Genomic DNA, 21,960 nt, shown 5'->3' with positions numbered 1-21,960 from the left:
TACGACCCTTCATTTCTGCCCTTTGAAAGAGTCACTTATTTCTTTCCTATTCCTTTTTTCTTCCATTATTCCTTACTTGATTTAAATACCCCCATTCTTTCTTTCTTCCTCCATCCATCTCCCCTTTTAAATGAACTCTTCTCCTTTTTATATCTTATGTTTGATGGAGTCACGACTCTTCATTTCATGCCTTTTGACCATTCATAATTTAATCAAATTTTAATAATATTATATTCTTTTATATTTTAATTTTATTATTTTTTATTAATAAATCCTATTTCAACAAGGGGATATTGCACTAAACCAGTAATATCACCACAAACATCCTCCTCCACATTCTCACTAAAAAGAATGATGTCTTCTTCTGGCTTGGTTCTACTTACATTCCACTCATGAGAAGATTTCTTCATGAGAAGGAATCTGAAATTTCTACCCCTAGATTGTGAATGAACTCCTTTGTTTGAACAATACCTTATTTTGTTAGCCCTTCCTCACCAAGCACTTGCTTGACAAAATGCAGCATGGAGAGATTTTGGATGTTGAAAATTCTATGGAGGTGCCTATCCTCCAGTCTGTAATGTCCCCTTCTCCTTAGCACGTGGAAATTCACGAGGTTGGCCTATAATTTGACCCTCTTAGGCCAAGGATTTGATTAGGGGGTTGACTTGGCGGAAATTAGTGGCTTCACATTCTATTTCTACTTGGTTTTATGGCAAAATAAGGAGATAACACGTATCATGAGATGCGTGCATTTTAATTATAATGAAATAATATTTTAAAAGTGCAATTAAAATAACATGTGTAATAAAATAATAATAAAGTGTACCTACCCGATAAGGAGGGAATCTTCTAGAAGGAATCTTATGATGGGATATGAAAAGAATAAATAGAAGAGGGTAATTAATGGTTGAGCATCAGTTGTTTCTTATCTTCTCTTGTATTGTGGTTGTGGAGCCAAGGGTTGTCCGCAGATTTGGTCTTAGGGAATGATACCTCCCTTCGATCTGCATAACTGAGGGGGTGAGAGATCCTCCGAAGGGTTGCCTTGAGAGTGAGAGACATTCAGTCTTTCATACTGAGCTAATTGAGTTTCATATCAGATCTGAGATGTTTGCTTCAGACCTTCAGACTACCACGTTTTTGCTCATAAGTCATGGTGAATGCATCCTTTCATGGGCTTGAAGACAGCGATATTATCTAGAAGAAAGGGCAATTCCATTTGATGTATTTTGGAAGGGAATTGAGTGTAGTTGCAGCTAATATATCAGTCTGAAGCAGATTGTACCTTACCTCCTTTTCCCACGATTTTGTTCATTTTTCATCATTGATGCATCAGATGATAGGTTTGAGGACAGCGATATTGGTAGAAGCCAAGGGCTATTCATCTTGAGGTGTTTGTAGACGATTTTGTGGAGGAATTAGAGGATTATCAGTCTAAATCAAAATCGAACCATTCAGCTGTTGTCCCTTCGATTTTACTCATACTACCTCCTTTGGCATCGAATCTCATCATCACATGGTAGCGCTACCCTTATAAGGAGAAGACAATCCTTTTTGGAGAAGGTTGAGGGCTTATTGCTGATCAGTATCAAAAAAGTCAGACATTCCATATGCAGCAGCAGGGCCGAATCATGAAGTAGTATGAAACTGGCACATTGGAGGCTCTTTGGTCTATGATATTGATTGCTTCTTCACAACGCCTTATCTCAGGTTCATTTGCAAATAGACTTCATTGTAAATTTTCAGTTTAGTGTGCCTTGGATTTGGACTGTCATTTGTCTTCAGAAGTCTATAAATGGTTAGTTGATATCAGTCAATGTGTTTGATCATTGTAATGTCATATTAAGCTATCATATGAATAAAGGTTGAAGGAGTTTATGGCTGCAACTGGGTCTAAATCTTTGTAATGTCCCCTTCTCATTAATGTGTAGACATTCGTGGAGTTTGGCCTATTATTTGACCCTTGTAGGCCAAGGAGTTGTTGAGAGGGTCATCATGGCAGTTACTTATGGCTTCACATCTTATTTTACATGGTTTTATGGTGAGATAATGTGTTCTCACGTATGCACTTTATATTTTAGAAATATTTTAATATTTACTTAAGTGCAATTAAAAGATTGTTTTAAGGAGGTAATTAAATATTATTTTATTAAAATGGAATTTTCTAGAAGGAGGCCGAAACTGAAAACTAAGCCCAGCAAACTGAGACCTTGTTAGCCAATTGTTTGACTATATTCCTTGTGTTGATAATACACCATTTCTACACTTTTCAAGCAAGGGATATTACACAGTCCCACACATGGAAGTTTCATTCAGAAATGCTATGCTTCATAATGCCCTCCATCTTCCAGAAGCCAAAGAATTAAACCATTGATGGAAAAAATAGAGAAAAATATTTGCTGAAAACCTGAACAGAACAAAACCCAGCTGAAAACAATTCCAAATGAAATTGCAGAAGATGCATAGTAGAGCGCATGGAGTAGTCAATATAATCAAAGCATCACATGAGCAAGGACCATCCCATTAATCAAACCCAAAAATCAACAAAAAATAATGGTTGATGTAGGCACCTAAAATGAAAATCCTGCAAGTGAATGCTTCTGGCGGTAATTATCTAGTAGTTTTTTTGCATCACCATTTCATATTACACTCTGCTTTCCATCCTTAGGAGAAAAGATAATGAAAATCTTCTCAAAGTCATGTGGGAGATCAAAAGTTAGTTTGATAATAATATGCATCCCATGCTTAGCCGTTTTTACTAAATCATCCAAAACATTCCACTCCTTTGGATCTGAACTGATCTTAGATGAGAAAGGAGTTGATTGACCTCTGTATTGGCTAGCTTATCTGCTATTGAGTTGCTTTTTCGACAACAGTGATGTTAGTGATGGTAAACAATAAAATCAGAAAGCTTACTTAAACCCCAGACTTCATCAATAATATTAATCAAACACCTATCTTGTAATTGATTTTCCACTAGATCATTTATCACAAGGAATGGATTACCTTCAACCTGCAACCTCTTCCACCCTGGAGCAATCACCACTTTAATGTCTTCCAAAGCAACAACATCCTAAGCTTTGTTATTAGTTTTGGAACCTAAAAAGAAAGAGGCCCCTTTCACAAAAGCCCCAGAAGATATGCAAAACACGACCCCAGTAAGAGTTGAACCTATATTCTTTCTCACCACCCCATCAAAATTCATTTTTAAACAATTTTGCTCTAGCAATATCCAAGAGGATATATCATGCCCTTTTTGAGTGTTGATTACCCTCTTAATGTGGATTTGCTCATTGGAATTGTTACGTGTAAGAATTGCTTAATTTTGGGACTAAGAGCCGGTCATAGATTATTTGTTAACTGTTCTGTGATATTTTCAGGCGTGGGAAAATCATCGATTGTTCAGTTCATTGTCAATGGTGTACCTGTTTCTAACATCCAACAGACAGTGGGATGTAAAGTTGGTATTAAGGTGATTAATGCTGTTTTCAAGTCTATTGCAGAGATGCATTTGAATATCAGTGACTTCAGGCATTGACATTCTTTTTTTTCCCTTTTATTCAGCTCATGACTTATGGAGGTTCTGGCAGCTCTTCATCTACAAGCAGCAAAGGTGAAAAAGATAGAGAATTTTTTGTAGAGTTGTGGGATGTGAGTGGACATGAGCGTTATAAAGATTGCAGATCACTCTTCTACTCACAAATTAATGGTGAGGAAGCCTGCATTCATTATCATTGGTAATAATGGTTCAACTACTGTAATGGAACAATCATTTCAACTCCATCTGTTTTTCTTTTGCTTAAAACCAAGGCCGCTAGGGAATGTTTTAAATTCTCAATTTAAGAGGTAAAGAGATAGGACTCCCTGCTTATGATTTTGACTCCATTTTCTGCACGATTCTTGGTAGGGATGCATATGCTGTGCTGCATTTTTACGTTTCTGAATGATGCTGGTGATCACTGTCTTTGGATGTATTCTCGTATTTGCAGCAAAAGAAGTCAATCATCTAGTTGTCTTTTACAGGGCTTCTAAGAGGAGCTGATTTAGGGATTGTAAATAGTTAAAAAACAAAGTAAGATTTTATCTGCATCAATCTTGAACATGAAACAAATATTGTTTTGAGGTAATGGCTGTGAGCAATGTTTAATCTTGACACATGCATTTGTTGAATATTCACACTAAGTATGATCAAGATAAAGAGTTTCAGCATGTTGAACTATTATGATTGGTTCTTGTAGATAGTTGTACTGAAATGTTAGTGGAATACCTTTAAATGGGTATTTTTGGAGCTGTCTTATGCTAGAATTAGTTATATTTTGTAACAACCTGTTGATGTGTTTTTTATGCACATGCGAACATAGAATAAAATACCCAAAAGTATCTTATCCTCTCTTGAACAAAGCTTCTCAAATGCTGAAGATTAGCTTGAGGATCACTTGAGACAACTCCAAGGTTCTTATATGTCAGGTCACGATGCGTGGATAAGCACAGTTGGTTGATGTGATTGCTGGTATCACAAAGAGACTTACATTGAATTATCGAATGCTTGAATCGCTGGAACTTGATTATCTGATATTGCAATCTTGTGATGCTTTTGTCCTAAACTAGCTTGAATTGAAAAAAAGGGCAAAAGGAAAGGGTTGAGAGAGTCTATTCTAAGACCTAGAATGCAAGAAGATAGTTGAATGATTAGCTGGAATCCTACTGGGCGAGGTCTCACCATCAACTTGAACAATTTGACACAAGCTCGGTGCAATCTTCTAAGGACATTTCAAAGATGTTCAAATCATTACCATCGAACATCGCTCACCATTCAAGTTAATGCATAAACAATGGATGTATAACGATTTGAAGTTAAGCGCATAGCATTCTAGTTGACCACACAAGGCACACTTACAATCGGCAAGAGGCTAGTGGTATGGACTAAATGGATTCCACACGAATGCATCCAACGAATTCTTCCATTCAATCTAATTAACATGAAAACAAAATGAGAACTAGAAACCATGAGACTTGTTGAAATAATACATTTCACCATAACTTCAATGGAAAGAGTATCTCATTTACAAGTCTTCAACAACAATTTCTTCTCCTCCTATTCTATTCTAACTTCTATTCTATCTTCTATTCTAGTCTCCGCCTACTACTAACTATTCGCTTTTAACCTTTTCAAAATGAGGAGCTTGAGCTTTATATTGAGAGCTCATTACAATGAATGGCTTAGATCAATTTGAGATCAATGGCCGAGATTTTACAATGAAAAGGGTTTGTCACAACAAACTTAGTTCTGGCCAATGAAATAATTACAACACTTTGGCATGACCAATAGATAATGAGGGTAGGTGCCTCAGAGTTTGTGCCCTCATGGATGAGCTTGGTGCATTGAATCTGGACATGCTGAGGTGGAATTCTTTTGATTGGTGGGATGATGACTAGGACGCCACCTTTAACTTGCACTTTGTAGCTTTGATAGATCATCATGAAGGAATATTTCTTGATACTCAACATTATCCAGCTTTGGCGGTGATGATGATGATTTTCTAACCTTGATTAACTCTTTTGAAACTATCCTCGAAGGCTTTAGAATGAACTTTTGATGTCACCACTGTCTCTCTCCTTTGGAATTCCTTCTCTTGTGACTTCCTCCATGTCGTTGATGTTGTAGATCATGTCTTTATGTAAGTGAATGCTTCTTGTGTGATCTCCTTATTTCTTTCTTCATCTCTTTCAAAACAAACAAGCAAGTATCAAATACACATGATATATATATCTTCCATATAATCTCCTAGTTTGATGTAATAATGTGATTTCATGTGGTTTGCAGGTTTAATAAGAGCAATTAAAGAGAATTCACCTTCATGAAGGGGCACTTGGAGTTGTTTTTCGCTTGTAGAAAGGGGCTCTTGAAGTTTACTCCACCCTGGATGTTCATGAAGTTGTCCTTGTCTTTGAACTTACTCTCCTTCATTTTCTCTCAACTTTTAAGTTTTTCTTGATGACAACATGAAGAACTACCTTTAGAAGAGGCCTTCATAGGAATTTCGCTCTGTGAGTGCTGCTCATGAAGTTCGCCTTGACATTGCTTCACATGAAGTGATCTTTGAACTTCTATCTTCATCTTCTTAAACTTAAAATGACTCTTCCAAACCTCAAATCAATCTTGCAACTTCGCCTTCTATTAAGAATACATGGAATAGAGTTCACTCACTCAAAATTCGTTCTTGAAGCTCAATTTGTGGAACTCACTCATATCCTTCAAATTGTGAAGTTTGCTCATCTAAGTTGATTCTTGAAGTTCGCTCATGTAGGTCAAATCATGAAGTTCGCTCATATGCATTAATTCTTGAAGTTCATTCATATGCCTTGGTTTGTGAAGTTGAAATTCGCCCTTGAAGCTCCCTACATGAAGTTCACTCCTCATTAAGTTCATGAAGTTCGCTTATGTAGGCTTGAACATGAAGATTGCTGATGTAGCTTTGAAGGTGAAGATCACTCTAAGTGGTGTGCTCATGAAGTTTAACATGAAATTCACTCCTTTTGTCCAATTCACAAAGTTCGCTCTTGATCTCTAAATCATGAAGTTTGCTCTCGATCTTTAACTCACGAAGTGTGCTTGTCTTCCTTAACTCATGAAGTGCGCTTGTCTTGTTGAGTTTGTGAAATTTGTTTCAAATTGAATTCATTCAAGGTTAATGCTATCAAATATCCTTCGCTCCTCTTCTTCCAATTTTGCTCATGTAGGTGAGTTTATGAAGTTCGCTCCTGTGTGCTCATTCATGAAGTTCGCTCCTGTAGGTTGAAACATGAGGTTCGCTTTTATGCCTTAACTTGCAAAGTTCGCTCCAAATCTCAAAGTCATGAAGTTCATTCCAAATCTCCAACTCATGAAGTTTGCTCCAAATCTTCAAGTCATGAAGTTTGCTTTGAACTCAAAATCGGATCTGTTCAAGATAAAGACTCGCACATCTTCCTTGGGCATATGAAAGAAATTCGCTTCCACTTAGGAATTCATGAAGTAAAAAAATTTCTCTCCACTTAGCAAGCTTATGAAATTCGCTCTCCTTGACTAGCACATGAAGTACGCTCCCATAGGTTTGAAGATGAAGTACGCTCTTCATGCTCAAGACATGAAGTTCGCTCCTATCAGCTATCACATGAAGTTCGCTCCATTTGCTCAACTCATGAAGTCGCTCTACTTGCCTTGTGCATGAAGTTAGTCCTAAATCTCACCTTTCATTATCACTTTGACCCCAAAATCACTTTTCCCAAGCATTGAATCATCTCAAAGCAATGTTCTTATAAACAATATTGCAAAATCGCTCTTGATCTCTTGCACATGAAATTCGCTCTTATATGCTTGAAGGTGAAGTTCGAAGTTCGCTGTTGTATCGTGAATCTTGAAGTCCGCTGCCCTAGGCGAGTTCATGAAGTTCGCTCATCTATGTGGATTCATGAAGTTCGCTCTTTCTTGCCTATCATCATTCAAAATCATTCCCTCTTAGGCATCAAATTAGCTTCAAGGAAAATGCATCTATTTAGCTGCCTTTTATCTTGTCTTGGGGGCATTCACTCATCTCCTCCAATTTGTAAAATTTGCTCATGTAGGCTGATTCTTGAAGTTCGCTCCAATTCTCCAACTCATGAAGTGAATTTCAATCTCCTCCTCGAGTTCATGAAATTCCAGCTTTAAGTGTTTAAACCATTCCACATGAAAACACTGTCAATTTGATCTATAAGGCCTAGGGAAGAATTTCGTTCCAAGTGGGGGCAAAGGACAGAACCTTGAAGAAATTTGCTCCAATTGGGGAGCACAGGACAGGTCCTAAGCAAATTTGTTGTTAGTAAACTATGATGCACTTGCTCGTTCTTCTTCATCATTCCATGAGCTTCCCTTTGCTTTTGTATCAAACTCCAACTCTGTTTAAGGTGGTGAATCTCCTGCAGTCAGCTCTGTAAGTGCATAGTAATGGTCTGATCCACCCTCTTTATGTGATTGAATCTTGATATTGTCCCTTTCCCAAATGTGGATATTGATGTGTGAGTCCTCCTTGAATTTGATTTGCCTTGGAGTGTAGTCTTTGAACTTCCTAATGAAATCATCTCTTTATCAGCTTTCAGTCCTCTTATCAAAACCTGAAAGATACATAATGAATCAAGAATCATGCAAATAAAACAATCCTTCACACTCCTAATGCATCATTAATTGTGCTTTCAAAGATCAATTCAAATCTGGGAAATAACAATCTACTGATGGAATTAGTCCTTGAAATCAGTTCTGATCTGAATTTTGATCCTGAAATTTGTAGCTCTGCCTCTCTGTCTGCTGCAATTCGCTGTCTTTAGATTGCAGAGCAGATTGTATCAATTGCTTTGATTAATGCCTAGGAATGAGGATGGATGACTTCTTATATAGACGGTGGGATGTTAAAGGGTCTGTTTTACTCTATCTTCATTAAAGTGACACATTTTCATTCAGAGGCCAACTCCTTATTTTTTTGTTGCCACATCTGCAAACTTTTTCCCTCACCTTAGAGTTTGGTGGGGCCCAATCAAGGCTACGTGGTAAAGGAAGTTTAAGGGAATATTATGCCTTAAAACAAGCTTTCTAAATCTCCATTTCAGATTTTGTGGGGCCCAGCAGGAGGATCCTTAAAATTTTTATTTAATTCTCTATTTTGAGTTTGTGGGGCCCAAGATGTGATGAGGCAAGGATGGCTGAAGAAATGTGAGGTGTTGAAGAAAGGCCACGGGTGAAAGGGAAGAAGAGGATGTTTGGGGAAAGGGAGACATAAGGGGTATGAGGTGGGAGATAGAGGATACGTGGGGGAAGGTAAATTTAGGATGTGGGAGGTATAAGGGGTAATGGAAGGGGTTAAGATATATGGGGAGTAAAATGGAACGGGAGGTATTAGGGGTAATAAAAAGGGTAAGGGGGTAAGGTGGTAGCTAAGGGAAAAGGTAGGAAATGGAAGGTGGGTTAGGATAGGACAGGGGTAGGAGGTATAGTGGTAGGTAAGGGAAAGGGTAGGCTAAGGGAAGTAGAAGGGTAAGGGGTGTGAGATGGAGGGTAGAGGATGTAGGTGTGAGTGTAGGTGAAGGGTAGGGAGGTATAGGTAAGTGTAAATGTAGGTGAAGGGTGGTGGATGAGTATGCTAGGATGTGAAGAGGGTTAGGTAGGTGAGGGTATAGGTGAAGGTAGGGAGGTGAATGCGATGGAAGGGGTAATGGAGGTAAAGGTAAAGGTAAAGATAGTGGTAGGGGTAGGTTAAGGATGTGGGATGGAAGTTAGGAAATATAAGGTAGGTTATGTAGGTGAAGTAGGTTAGGATATGGGGATGGGTGGAAGGAAGGATAGATGGAGTATATAGAGGTAGGTGGGTAGAGGATATGGTAAATGGAAGTGAAGCGTGGTAGGGGAGGTGGAAATGGAATGGTGAAATGGTGATGGCAATGATGAGAAATGGAAATGGGAGTGATCGGGTTTGGGCACCCACTAACAAGACTGGGAGAAGTGGAAGGGATTATGCCTTGGCTGCGCAAAGGGAGTGTTGAACCTCACTTCATTCTTAAGAGGGGAGACTTGATCAGCTCCTGAGCAACTACAAACAAAAGGTTAATAGCAAAGACTTGACAACAACTAACAACTAAGCTATGACGACTAGCCTAGAAAGCGAAAAAAAGTGGGGGGTCCCATTTGCAATGGGGCGATGTGTGAATACCTCACAACACAACCCACCTTACTTTGTTTTAATCTTGCAATATAAGGATGCAATGCAATGTCTTCGACACTTTGATCACCTAGATCATGGAGTGGACTAGGTGAGAGCATATGGTGCCTCCAACTACACAACTAATCTAGATGAATGCAGTTACACATGAAATGGCAGCAAGCTGACTAGAATACGCAGGTGACAAAGACAGTCCAATCAACACTACTTTAGCGGACTGCATAATATGACACGCAAGTGGCAAAGCCAACCTATCAACACCTCTTTGGTAGATTGCGTATATGCAATGCAAGCCATTGACAGACTTTCTAAGGTTGACTCGGACCAGAATGGTCGATAATGTCAGCTTGTTCATGCCAAACATTCTGAATGTAGAATGCTATAATTGTTGGAACTTGGCAGTAATCCATCCAACTTACAAAATGAAAATGCATTCAAATGAAATACTAGGATGGTACTACCATCTGGGGTTTACAAGATATATAAAAGGCAATACAAAATAGCATGGAACTGCTGCAACAATTAATTTATTGTTTTGATCAGACTTATAACACTACTGCAAATACATGGAATGGATCAAAGAACTTAGAACATCATTCCCAGTACATTAATTCATTAATCCAACTGAAGCATACCTCAAATAGATGATGCAACAAGTTGATTGCAGATCTAATGTTATTTTGTTCTGTTGATAACACTGCTTAAACAGGTCCGATACACTCTAATGACACTCCGTAGACTCCTTTGTTTGCTGATTTCACCCCCCAGAATGAAAGAAACACATTCCCAACTAAAACCCCACCTGCAAAAGCACTCCTAACTACCACTAAACAGAGACTCAAACACACTGGAACTCAACATTGTCCAATTATTAAGGAGAAAAATCAGATTTGCATAGGTCTGCTCTTAACTGGAAAACCAAAATATTTACAACACTCCAAAAAACATCTTAAATGACACGAAATGTCAAATATCCCAACTTTCAAGGCTAAGGCAAGGCTTACCCCACCAAGATGTCACCTTGCATATATGAAACATATCCTAGAATGGAGTGCTTTAAACATCAACTGTGGGGACTGATAACTTGTCTAGATTTACTGTCCCGCTGAGCACCTGTGAATTCATCCAATTGTTATAAATCTGTTGAATTTGATCTTCCTGCTTCATAGCTCAAACATGATTCAGTAGCAAAATCCAATGTCTTTATATAATTGCAGAACTTTGAGAATCTGAAGATTGAACTGGAATTATGAAACATGTATTTGCTTTGCTTGAAGTTTTTCTAAAACTTCTTGTCTCCATGATATGTATAATTTTGTAAAGAGAGGTTTTTTTGGGGTCCTCACCTATGAAACAAGCAAAATACAATATACCAGAAGAAGGTGGCAACATAGCCAGAACAAACAGATGAACCTAAATGAGTACTTTGAAGGCCAGCCAAAAACAAAAATGCCAACTACCAACTTACAGAGAGCCAAACTGTAAAACCAGCCATATACTGCAGGAGAAATAAAGATCAGGAAGGCTACAAACCTTAGTCTAGATTGGTAGCCCCTCTATTGTCCAATGCCACTGGAAAAAATGCCAATATCACCTGAAACAGATGCCACCAAAATCTTCTTGGAGTGAGACACAGGATTATCCATACTTTCTGCTAACTGAGGGAAGTTGACACCATGGATCACTTCTTTCCTCCAAACCACCTTGCATAAGTGCCACCAACCAAGGGAGGGGGGATGAAACGCTAGTCACTCCTTGATTGGGTAACTAGTAGATGTTTTATCACATTTTTCAAATCAAAGCTGAACGCTTAAACGTTCTCCAGCTGATTGAAAACAGCCTTTAGTCCTGTTGGTATGTGTTTTTTCATTTACCAAACATTAGAATAAAATATCCGAGGATACTCTATCCTCTCTCAAGCAAAATCACTACTTGTGCCAAGATTGCGAGCAAGACCACAAGGTGACTCCAAGGTCTATATGTGCAAACGGGCTACTTTGTTATGTATGCTGAAATACAAGGGGGACTTACGCTTGACTTGTTCAATTCACAATGAAGATCTATCATTTGGGTTTGGATCATGGACTTCAAGAAAACCGAAAAGGGGATAAGGGTTTAGAAATTCTAATCAATTCCTAAGAATTCAAGAGACGGTATTGACTAGGTGACTTCTATAACAACACTTTGCTTTGCCACACTTAGGACAACTACACAAAGTGAGTGCAATCTTCAAGGGATGTGCTTATGATTTTCATAGTCACGAATAATACCAATAGTTGAACAATATTACTCAAAGTAGAAGTTAAATCCTCCACAAAATAAGCTCAGACTAACTTTACACAATGAACAAAAATCATTTGTTCATCAAAAGTATGAGCGTATATTCACCATAAATCAATACTTATCAAATCTTGCATTCTTCTAACATGCATGAAATAAAATCTAAACTATGATGAGGGATAAGAACCATGCCAACTCCAAAATAAGAGAGGTAATCACCATCAATTCGAACAATGCATTGCTTATTACTTTGGCAGTTGTAAGCAACAATTACTTATCTCAACATGTTTTGCAACATGCTCCCATGATTTACAAATGAGGGGGTGAGCTCAATTTATAGGCTCCCCAATTACAATTCAATGGCCAAGATTTATTTCAAATCAACGGTCAAGATTACAAAATAAAACCCTAATTAGGGTTTGCTACAACTAACTACCTCTCGACCAATGAGAAAATTACATTAGAGGACACTTTTCCTTCTTGCTAAATATAAACCAATAATAAAATAGAAGGCCTTCTAGAAGCTTCTGGATAAGTCAGGTTCATTGAACCTAGACATGTTGATCTTGATTGTTGAATGTCCTACTTGAATTCTCCAATTTGTGCCGAAAAAATTGCTTATGTATGGAATAGTCCTCTTGCCACTATCTGATCTTGATTGGGAGCTTGTCTTTGACTCTTCAGGAGATGAAATCCTTCAAGAAGTTTGGAATTTTTGCCAAGCTTGAAGACTTTTCTTGATGCTTGGAAACTCTTTCAAGTGTCTTGAATTTTGGAGAAGTATCCCCTTGTGCCTTCGCCACAATGAAGGAAATTGGAACTTTTTCTGTGAAGTATTTCCCATACTTAGCCAAATTTTATTTTGTTACCCCTTCATGTGGGTCCTCCAGCACCTAGCCAAGATTTTGATCATTTTTATGCTCGGACACACTTCGCCTATGGATTTGCCTTCAATTCTAGATTTGGCTTGTGCTGAGTAGAACAAACTCCACCCTTGGACAAGGATTTTATTCATCTTCTCCTTACTTTTCCTCTTTATTCTTCTTCTTTTTTCTTGTTTCATCTCCAACACTTAGTCAAAATTTGATTCTTTTGGTTGTAGAAAATTCCACACAACGCCATTTTTCATGTGTCAAATTTTTATTTTCCAACTCGTTCGTTTGTTTGACCCTTGATTTCATGTGCTACTTTGTCAAATTTGTTTCTTTCTTTAGCCATCTTCCTTTTTTTGGCATGGCAAGTCGATTGTCTTCATGTCTTATCCTTGAGCCATAGACAAATTTTTATATCTTGCTTAGGCATATTCACATATTCCATTTATGTCTAGTCAACTTGTGTTTTAAAATTTTATTTTCTTCTTAACATGTCTAAGCCCTTTGCTTTTCTCTTTCAACTTGTCTTCATGGCGGATTTGGAGTCCTTTATGCCAAGTCGGACTCGGCCAATGTTTTGCCAACTTCAACTTGCCTAAGTTGGACTTCGCTCAAGTGTGGACATCTCTTTGGGAGGGCGGACTTTGAAGTGGTTTAGACATGTTTATTTGCTAATGTCTTCATGTTTTTATAGCTAGGCGGAGTTTGTTCATGTCCTGCCATGTCTTGCTTTTTTCATGGTGGACTTGGAGGAAGTCATACCAACTTTGTTATTGGCGGACTTGGAAATTAACATGCGTGCCAACTTCAACTCTTCCTAGGCAGACTTTGATATTCATTAGCCATTTGTCCAAGGCGGACCTTGTGACTTCTTTGCCATCTACCTCTTGTGCCTAGCAGACTTCATGCTTCATTGGATCTTCCTTGTGTTAGGGCGGACTTTCTCATGCCTTGGACATTCTTTGCTTATGCCTTGGCGGACTTTGAGACCTTTTGGACAACTTTCTTTCTCCCTTGGCTAGGCGGACTTAGGCTTTCCTTAGACATATCTTTTTCATGCTTTTATACATTATAACCTTTTCTTGCTTTTCCATATGGCAAACTTTATATCTTGTTGGACAAGGCGGACTTCATGCTCTATTTGCCATGTTCTCAGGCAGAATTTGCCCATCTTATGACAAGGCTGAGTTTGGAAGTCTTCATGAGAAGGCGGACTTGACAAGTGTTTGGACAAGTTCATTTTTGAGCTGCTGGGCGGACCTTGCTCTTCATTGGCCAAGGCGGACTTGGTAAGTGTTTAGACTTTGCCCTGATCTTCATCCTTCCAAAGCGGACTTTGTCTTGTGTTGGAACTTCTTCATAGGGCGGAGTTGGAGAGTGCTAGACCAAGGGCGGACTTGAACTTACCTTAGACATGGCGAACTTTGCCAACCTTTTGCCATTCCTCTCTTGCCTAAGTCGGACTTTGCATCATGATGGACAGTGCTGAGAAGGCGGACTTGGAGGCCTCCTTGCCAAGGCGGTCTTGGATCTTTCTTGGACATGTTGGAGTTGGAAGTGCCCATGCCAAGGTGGACTTGAAGCTTGGAGTGCATTCTTTATTTCGTTTCTTGTCTTTCTCCTAGAGGGCGGACTTCATGAGTTTTATTCCAACTTTAATGTGCTTTTTCAAGCTTGGGCGGAGTTAGGAGTGCATTAGCCAATGGCGGACTTTGAAGGTCTTGTGACATTCTATCTCTTGGGCGGGGTTCACCTTCTATCTGCCAGAGAGGGCGGACTTTGATGAAGTCAAGACATCTTCCATAAGGCGGAGTTTGAACCTTCTTGGACAATCCAAGGGCGGACTTCATCTTCCTTGTGCCATGTCTTCTTCTAGGCGAACTTGACAAAGGCTTTGCCAATCTTGACATATGCTAGGCGGATTTTGACTTGCCAATTTTGAAATTTAGCTTTGCTCCTTCTTTACTTTCCATGCCTTAGTTTTATTTCTCTCCTTTCAACTTGGTCATGGTAGCTTAACCTCGGGTAGGAGTCTGACTAACTCTTGCCATGAGATAGTTGACTGATGGTAGGAGTTTAACATGTGCTTTCCAAGTTTGTTTGTGCATGGGTGGAGTTCAAGGAAACTTGGACATGCTTCCACTTTGCATTACCTTTGACATCTTAACCTTGGCAGACTTTACATGTCTTTGTACATTGCTTTGCTAGTAGTAGGGCGGGGTTTACATGTGTTTGGACATGTTTGTCTTGTTCTCTTTCCTTTCCAAGTGCTTTACTTGCCATCCTAACCTCTTGCCATCCTTGCTTTAATCTTTTGCTATGTCCTTTGTTTGCTTTGTCTTGGACATTCTAAACCATAGGTAGGAGTTTGCTTAACTCTTGCCATGGGTTAGTTGACCGAAGTTAGGAGTTTGCCAATGCTTGGACATCTTTCCCTTTGCTTGAGCGAACTTGGAAGACTTCATGCCAAGGTGGACTTGGCAGCATGCTGGACATGTTTGTTCTTTGCTTGATTGAACCTCTTACTCCATGCCTTCCAATTTGAGCGAATTTTTAATCTGGACAGCCATGTGCCTACTTCCATTGTCACCTTTGTGCTTGATCAACCATGTTCATGTCAGGTCCATGCCATGTTTATCTGGAACAAGACCTTAATTAGGGTTTGCACCTTGCTTTTTACACTGAAAGACCAAAATTTTCAATTCTCAGAACATGGGCAGTAATAATATGGCCCGAGGATCAAAACCCTAATTCCACAAAAAATCAGAAAAAACATAACCTTGCTTTTTGTACTTAGAGGCAATATTTTTCAAATCTGAAGACATGGGCACTGACCAAATGACTCGAGGAACAAAACCTAGGTTCTACTTTTAAAAAAAAGCAGAAAAAAGCAAAAAGTGAAAAAAGTAAAAAGCAAGCCAAAAAAGCTGCTTCCCGGAGTGTGCCCAAAGTGCCAAAAACAAAACTTTATAAATTTAGAAAAAAATAAAAAAGCAAAAATTCCTAAAAATAGAAAGTTGTCAGAAATGACTCAAAGCAATTGCATTCCTCGTCCTTCAAACCTTCTAAGCACTTTGATAACGTTCAAACACTATTTAGAGCATGATTTCTCTACTTGGCTCGGGATGACTTCTCAAAAACTCTAACTCCTCATTTGCAAAAAGATTGGTGATTAGCAGTTGTGATGCCAAAGCAAAACCCTAAAAAGCAAAAACAGGGGGTCCCCATCTGTGATTGGGCAATGTGTGAAAAAGGTCACAACAAGTCCCTTGTTCGGAACCTTAATATCATCCGTAGTAGCTAATTGGATTCAGACTGCTACGAGCTGAAGATGAAGAATCATCCCCGACATACAGTGCAGAACAGATAGCTGAATCTTCTTGAAGCAGGAGACATGCTCTCTGACTCTTTGGCTAGCCCATTTGTAATGCTGTCTTCAAGCTTGTTCATGATATCCTCTCAAATGGAAGCCTACTGCATGCAAAACCATCATTCCCCAAGCCCTATTGCCTAAAAATGCACTTAACCAATCACATGGCAGCAGGATCTTTGCAATTAAAAATTATTGCCTTGAGGTGCTTATTGGAGATGAATCTTCAACAGAAAGTGTCCCAATATTTAGAAGCCTCCTGCTTATGAGCTATAACATAGAAAAACAAGTGTTCCCACAAAACAAGCACCAACAGAGCAACCACTCTCCAGAGCTTCAACACAGAGAAACAAGAGCAAAATGGCCAAGAACCTGCAACATCTAATCCTGAACACATATACTGCACCTCCAACAAACATGCATTTTGAAAATGCATGCATGAGCTGAATAAGGTTAGCAATTTCCAAAGACCGCATCAAATGTGCCAATTGCTACTATAGCAGACAATGATGAAGAGAGATCAGACATTCAGTAAAGATAGTGGTATAGGAAATCATAAACCAAGTGCCTCCAGACAAAATAATAAAGATATAATAAGATATGGCATCTAGAATGCCAAGCGAATCAAAACCATTCAAGTCCAATAGAAACCCAGAGCATCATACTTGAAGATGAAGAGAGATCAGACATTTAATAAAAATAGTGGCATAGGAAATCATAAACCAAGTGTCGCCAGGAATTTTTTTTAAAGAAATAACAAGAGATGGCACCATCTAAAATGCCAAGCAAAGCAAAACATTCAAGTCCAGTAGAAACCCAGAGCACCATACTTGATGAGGAACCAGGATTAAGGAGGTCAATCGATAACCATAAGAGCTTCTAGACCTGCCTACGTATGTGAACTTGCACTAATTAGAGCTGAAAAAGGATATTGATTGACCCCAGGATTAGCCATCAAATAAGTTGCCTTTTGCGTTCACACAAGCAATGTCTAAGAAAAAACATCATCAAAATACTTCACAAAGAAAGAGCCTCCAAATATTTTTTTTGCCAAGAATCACTATTGAAGAATTCTTCTCAATAATGAGCTTCTTGCAACTGACCTCCCTAGCTAGGGAGAGTTATTAGATAGCTGCTTCATATTCAGCCTCATTATTAGTGGAGTCCCAAGCAAAAATGGAGCTACCCTCAACAAAACACCTTTTATCATCTGGTAATACAACAATGGCCCCAGCAGGCTCCGGATTTCCCCTAGAGTTACCATCAGAGTTAAGCTTAAGAAATCTCAAGAGGAGGCTTGTTTCAATATGCCATATTCCTGACAATCAGTCTACCAATTGCCACTTTAACGGTGGAATAGGCCAATATTCCAAACCTTCAAAAGAGAGTTTCAAGGGAGAGAGTTTGTCACCAACTTTTGCCAGTGCCAGATGCACATAGGATTGTATGAAAGCTTCAATTTTCAACCAGCACTATTACCAAAGACAAGATCGATCTTTGAAGTTCCTACCTTACTGCTCAAACCAAACACCCATGACATTGATTCTTCAAATCTTTGAAATGATTGAGAACTGGTCCACTGCTTTTTCTTGCTGGAGGCCATTCTTTCTAAAAGCTAGCATATCATCCATTATGATGCATTTTCTCTTATAGAGGAATAAACTGTTATTTATGAGAGAGTTTGTAAGACCAAAAGGTAACTAGAAAATCATGGTGATCTATTATGAAATCTGTTTTAAGAACAATGACGTCCAATTCTAACTTGGTGGCAACCACTCTTCCTTCTTTATTCGAAAAGGCTATGCCCCCTTTAGGTTTGGCAATGGAGATACTTATCTTTTGTGGTGACCTTGCTTAACAGTCTAAAGTCATTATACATTGTCACTGGCTTGTCTTTCTTCTTGAGTAAAAGGACTGTTGCATCAGAGGGAGATGGATGGTCCTTATGAAGACATCTTTGTTAAACAATGGTAATGTAACTTGATTTGTTGATCAAGGTCTAGTCCATGTTGTGAGTCATTATGCAAGATGTTTGTCAAAGACTCAAATGCTAAAATTGAACCTGATATCGATTGGTTTTGGGTTTCTCTTTCAATTTCCTTTGTGTATGTTGCATAGCAATGTTCACATCTTTCTGACTAATCTTTTGTGGGATGCTAAATTTTTATGGTTTCTTTTCTTCTTTGAAATTGACACAGTCGTTGCCCAACCACATTAAATTATCTTATTTACCTATCTTCTAATATCCAAACTTAGATAATGGTTATGTTGGTGAATTTGTATTTGAACATTGTGTGCACTGATATGCTGTTTTGATTCAATTATTGCTTTGCTGCTAGCTCTACAACGCAAGCAAAAATCAGGTTTGAATGTTGATATTCGAGCATTTTGGGGAAAATTGCTGGAGATGCAGTTGTGCATGTATGCTCGATCTAGTAACATTTGGACCTTTTCACTGTTTTCTGTATCCCTGAAAACATTCTTGAAGGTTTCTTGCTAAATTTGTGGCTCTTTTAACATATTTTGTTTGTCTTTTAGCATCCTAAACTAAGTACTGCTTTTTTTCTAGGCCCTCAACATTCTCCAGTTTGGCGTCTGTTGTGTGTAGGGAACTTATTTTATGGTTGTTTGAAACTGTTCATTTTGAGGGTTAACATTATGGGATGCCGTCATTAGGAGGGTACTTCAGAATTAGAGTCTTGGCTATCAATTTTAAGGCCTTCTGTCTGCTAAATGGAGTCTGTTTTCCTGTATTCTGTAGTTGTGCTACAATTTTTTAATGCTATTTGTTTGTCTAGCCTCTGCCAGTTGGCCTCAAAAGTTACAATTCAAGGTTGGAGTTTCTTGTTCATTGCATCCTTAAGTTGTGACAAGGAATGATGAGTTTTCGTTCAGTAATTTCTGCTTAAATTTTCATTTTTGGGAAGCAAGACTGATTGGTTTTAGGAGTTTTGCCAATTTCAGATGATTAAAATTAATATTCTACTGATGTGAACTCTGTTAGCTTTTTTTTAATCTAAAATAGTAGAAAATCCTGGAGATATGGCCATAGCTTCAGTGTCAAATTAAGAACATAAACATTAAGGCCAGTTCTCCTTCATACATGTCCCTGACTCCTTGGGGGATGGAGCAAAGTATTCTTTTGCTCAAGCAATGGACCTGCAAAGTTAAAACTAAACATCTTGTTCTTAAGCACTAGCTGTGTGATCAGATGATCAAGCCAAAAGGAAATTGAGTGAAGACGTGTAATGTTGCTTTTGATGAAAGTTTAAAGGCTCTGTCTATTTTTCAGACTTGCTTAGATTGTTTATCGTGTTTTATTGGTTAGATTGAGGAGTCTCTCATAGATTTTCAGAATAAGAAAATAAATAAATGGATTGAGGCTTATCTGGAATGATATAGACAAAGTGATTTTTATGTCTACTCTCCAATTATGTATACTGTTTTTGCTTTTATTCTACTCTCAAATTTGGAGTTTATATAGTTGTTATTCTATTTTCAACCAGACTGAAGTTACCAATTTCTTCAATATTCTAGACTCATATTATGAGTTTATATATTTGTTATTATTTTTATCGCCCAGACTGACTCAGTGAAGATCAGCTGTTGTATTTATGTGAACAGGTATCATATTTGTTCATGACCTATCTCAACGGAAGACTAAATCAAACCTGCAGAAGTGGGCTGCAGAGATTGCCAACCTGGGAACATTCTCAGCCCCTCTGGGTATCAGCAATATAGCTGGTATTCCTGTTCCATTCCTGGTTATAGGGAATAAAGCTGACATTGCACCAAAGGATTGTGGAAAAGGTAGCAGTAGCAATCTTGTTGATGCTGCACGCCAATGGGTTGAGAAGCAGGGTTTACTTTCTCCAAGTGATGAGCTCCCTTTAACCGAAACATTCCCACGGAGTGGTGGTCTAGTTACAGTTAGGACTATTTCCTTGATCTATGTCATGAGAGTGTAAACTAGTTCTCCCATTGTTGGTGCCATAAATTCTACTTTTAATATTTATCTGTTTCTGTTGTATAGAATCTAAAAGAGATTTTGTTTATGATGCATGTATCAGGTAGCTAAAGAAGGTCGTCTAGACAAGGAAGCAGTGAACAAATTCTTTATTACTGTATGTGTTCTCGAGGCAATAATCAATTGAATTATTTTTCCTATAGCCTACAATTGAGTAGATACCATTTTATGTGCATGTAATATACGTGTACATAGTGTACTGATGATTTTACTTCTATCCAAAATTTCATCTAGTTGATCAAGAGAAGATACTACCCAGAGGATCTTCCAGTTTCAGTACAACAATCATGGGTTAGCCCCACTGCCAGTAAGAATATATATCATGCAAGGCAGAGATCAAATGATGACAATTCAATACAGAACTTCATAGGGTATGGTAACACTTTAATATATATTTGTAAACAATTTCGTGTGACGTGTAGTACTTTCTATCTTAAAAATTTAATACTTCATCTATACCTTTTTCATGTGCAGTTTGAATGGCGATGATTACAGATACAATTCACTTCCTCCACTTCCAGCACAACGCACTCTCACCCCACCTCCAACTTCATATCCTCAGCAACCTATGTTGTTCTCAGATGATTATTCTGTTCCAAGGTCTAAAGCTTCAGCTTCTTCAGAAACAACAAATGTAAAATCTAAGCGTGCAGATATATTGGTCTAAGTCAATGTTTGTTGTCTTTGAATTTATATTTTTTTGTGTGTCCTATTTGTAAGTACAATCATCTAGCTGATTGAGTGTAACATTGAATATGATATGCGTTTTGGTGGTTGATGGTGATTATTACTGTCTCATTTTTATGAAATATTGGTTAGGAGACGAGGCCAATTATTGATATTATGAAGACCTTTATTTTGAAGCCTTTGCCTTTATTCAGGAGTGTCCATTTATGTAAGTTACCATCCAGTAAGCTCACGGTTCTTTTCCTGTCCTATTTTGGAGGGAGATTCTCATTTCGAACCGTAAGAGCACACATGTTTCTTTTATCCAACATAATCAGCCACAAATGATGATAAGGCCTGTTACTGTGGTTGAGTTCAGTAAAAAGCTTAAGAAGTGAATTCTGATTAAATTTAATTAACATTTTTTCATATTATTCTTTAAAGTCTTTGGATTTACCAGGCCCTTCTGCTCTTGTAATATTATACCTTTATTAAATGGAGTAAGCCTATGATGTTGATCCACCGCTGATTTCTTCCACAACAAATGTTAGATTTCACTTGTAACTCTTTTTTGGCCAAAGGGTAATGTTACAATCTCAACTAGTAACTCTTTTTTGGCCAAAGGGTAATGTTACGATCTCAACTAATAATCATACCATGTTTTAAATATTTGGCATCTTGTCTTTTTTGTTAAACTAACTATGTAAGTTGTTTATCTTATTAATGATATTGCTAGCAGGATTCAACTGTGTAGTTTTTGAGTCAAACTCATTGACCCATGTTTCACGAGTAGTGTTCACAAGAACCCATCTCATTGACTAGCTGTGGAAAATGTTTCCTACTTATCAGTTGTTTATCTTGCCAATTTGAGAAATTGGTTATTTTGTTGATATTTTAATTTTATAGGAATTTGAAGTTATAAAAGCTCTTTTATAGCATGTTTTGATAAAAAAATTAAATTGATTTTGCGAAGACATTCTGTTTATCATAGATTTTGAAATTGTGTGATATTTTGAT

The 21,960-nt window shown here is 38.1% G+C and overlaps 1 protein-coding gene across 1 annotated transcript in view; it reads left to right on the top strand.

Annotated features, from left to right (window-relative positions):
- LOC131036832 (small GTPase LIP1) overlaps nucleotides 1-21,372 on the top strand; it is a 42,112-nt gene extending 20,740 nt beyond the window's left edge. The window contains exons 2-7 of the mRNA XM_057968824.2: nucleotides 3,381-3,472; nucleotides 3,565-3,709; nucleotides 19,875-20,179; nucleotides 20,321-20,374; nucleotides 20,512-20,648; nucleotides 20,752-21,372. Of these exons, the coding sequence (XP_057824807.2) occupies nucleotides 3,381-3,472; nucleotides 3,565-3,709; nucleotides 19,875-20,179; nucleotides 20,321-20,374; nucleotides 20,512-20,648; nucleotides 20,752-20,944 (926 nt within the window). The 3' untranslated portion in view covers nucleotides 20,945-21,372. The remainder of the gene's footprint in view (nucleotides 1-3,380; nucleotides 3,473-3,564; nucleotides 3,710-19,874; nucleotides 20,180-20,320; nucleotides 20,375-20,511; nucleotides 20,649-20,751) is intronic.
- Nucleotides 21,373-21,960: the final 588 nt, after the last annotated feature.

The sequence above is a fragment of the Cryptomeria japonica genome, chromosome 3, assembly GCF_030272615.1.
Source record: "Cryptomeria japonica chromosome 3, Sugi_1.0, whole genome shotgun sequence".
Taxonomy (NCBI): Eukaryota; Viridiplantae; Streptophyta; class Pinopsida; order Cupressales; family Cupressaceae; genus Cryptomeria; species Cryptomeria japonica.
This window is presented reverse-complemented; position numbering and strand designations above follow the sequence as displayed.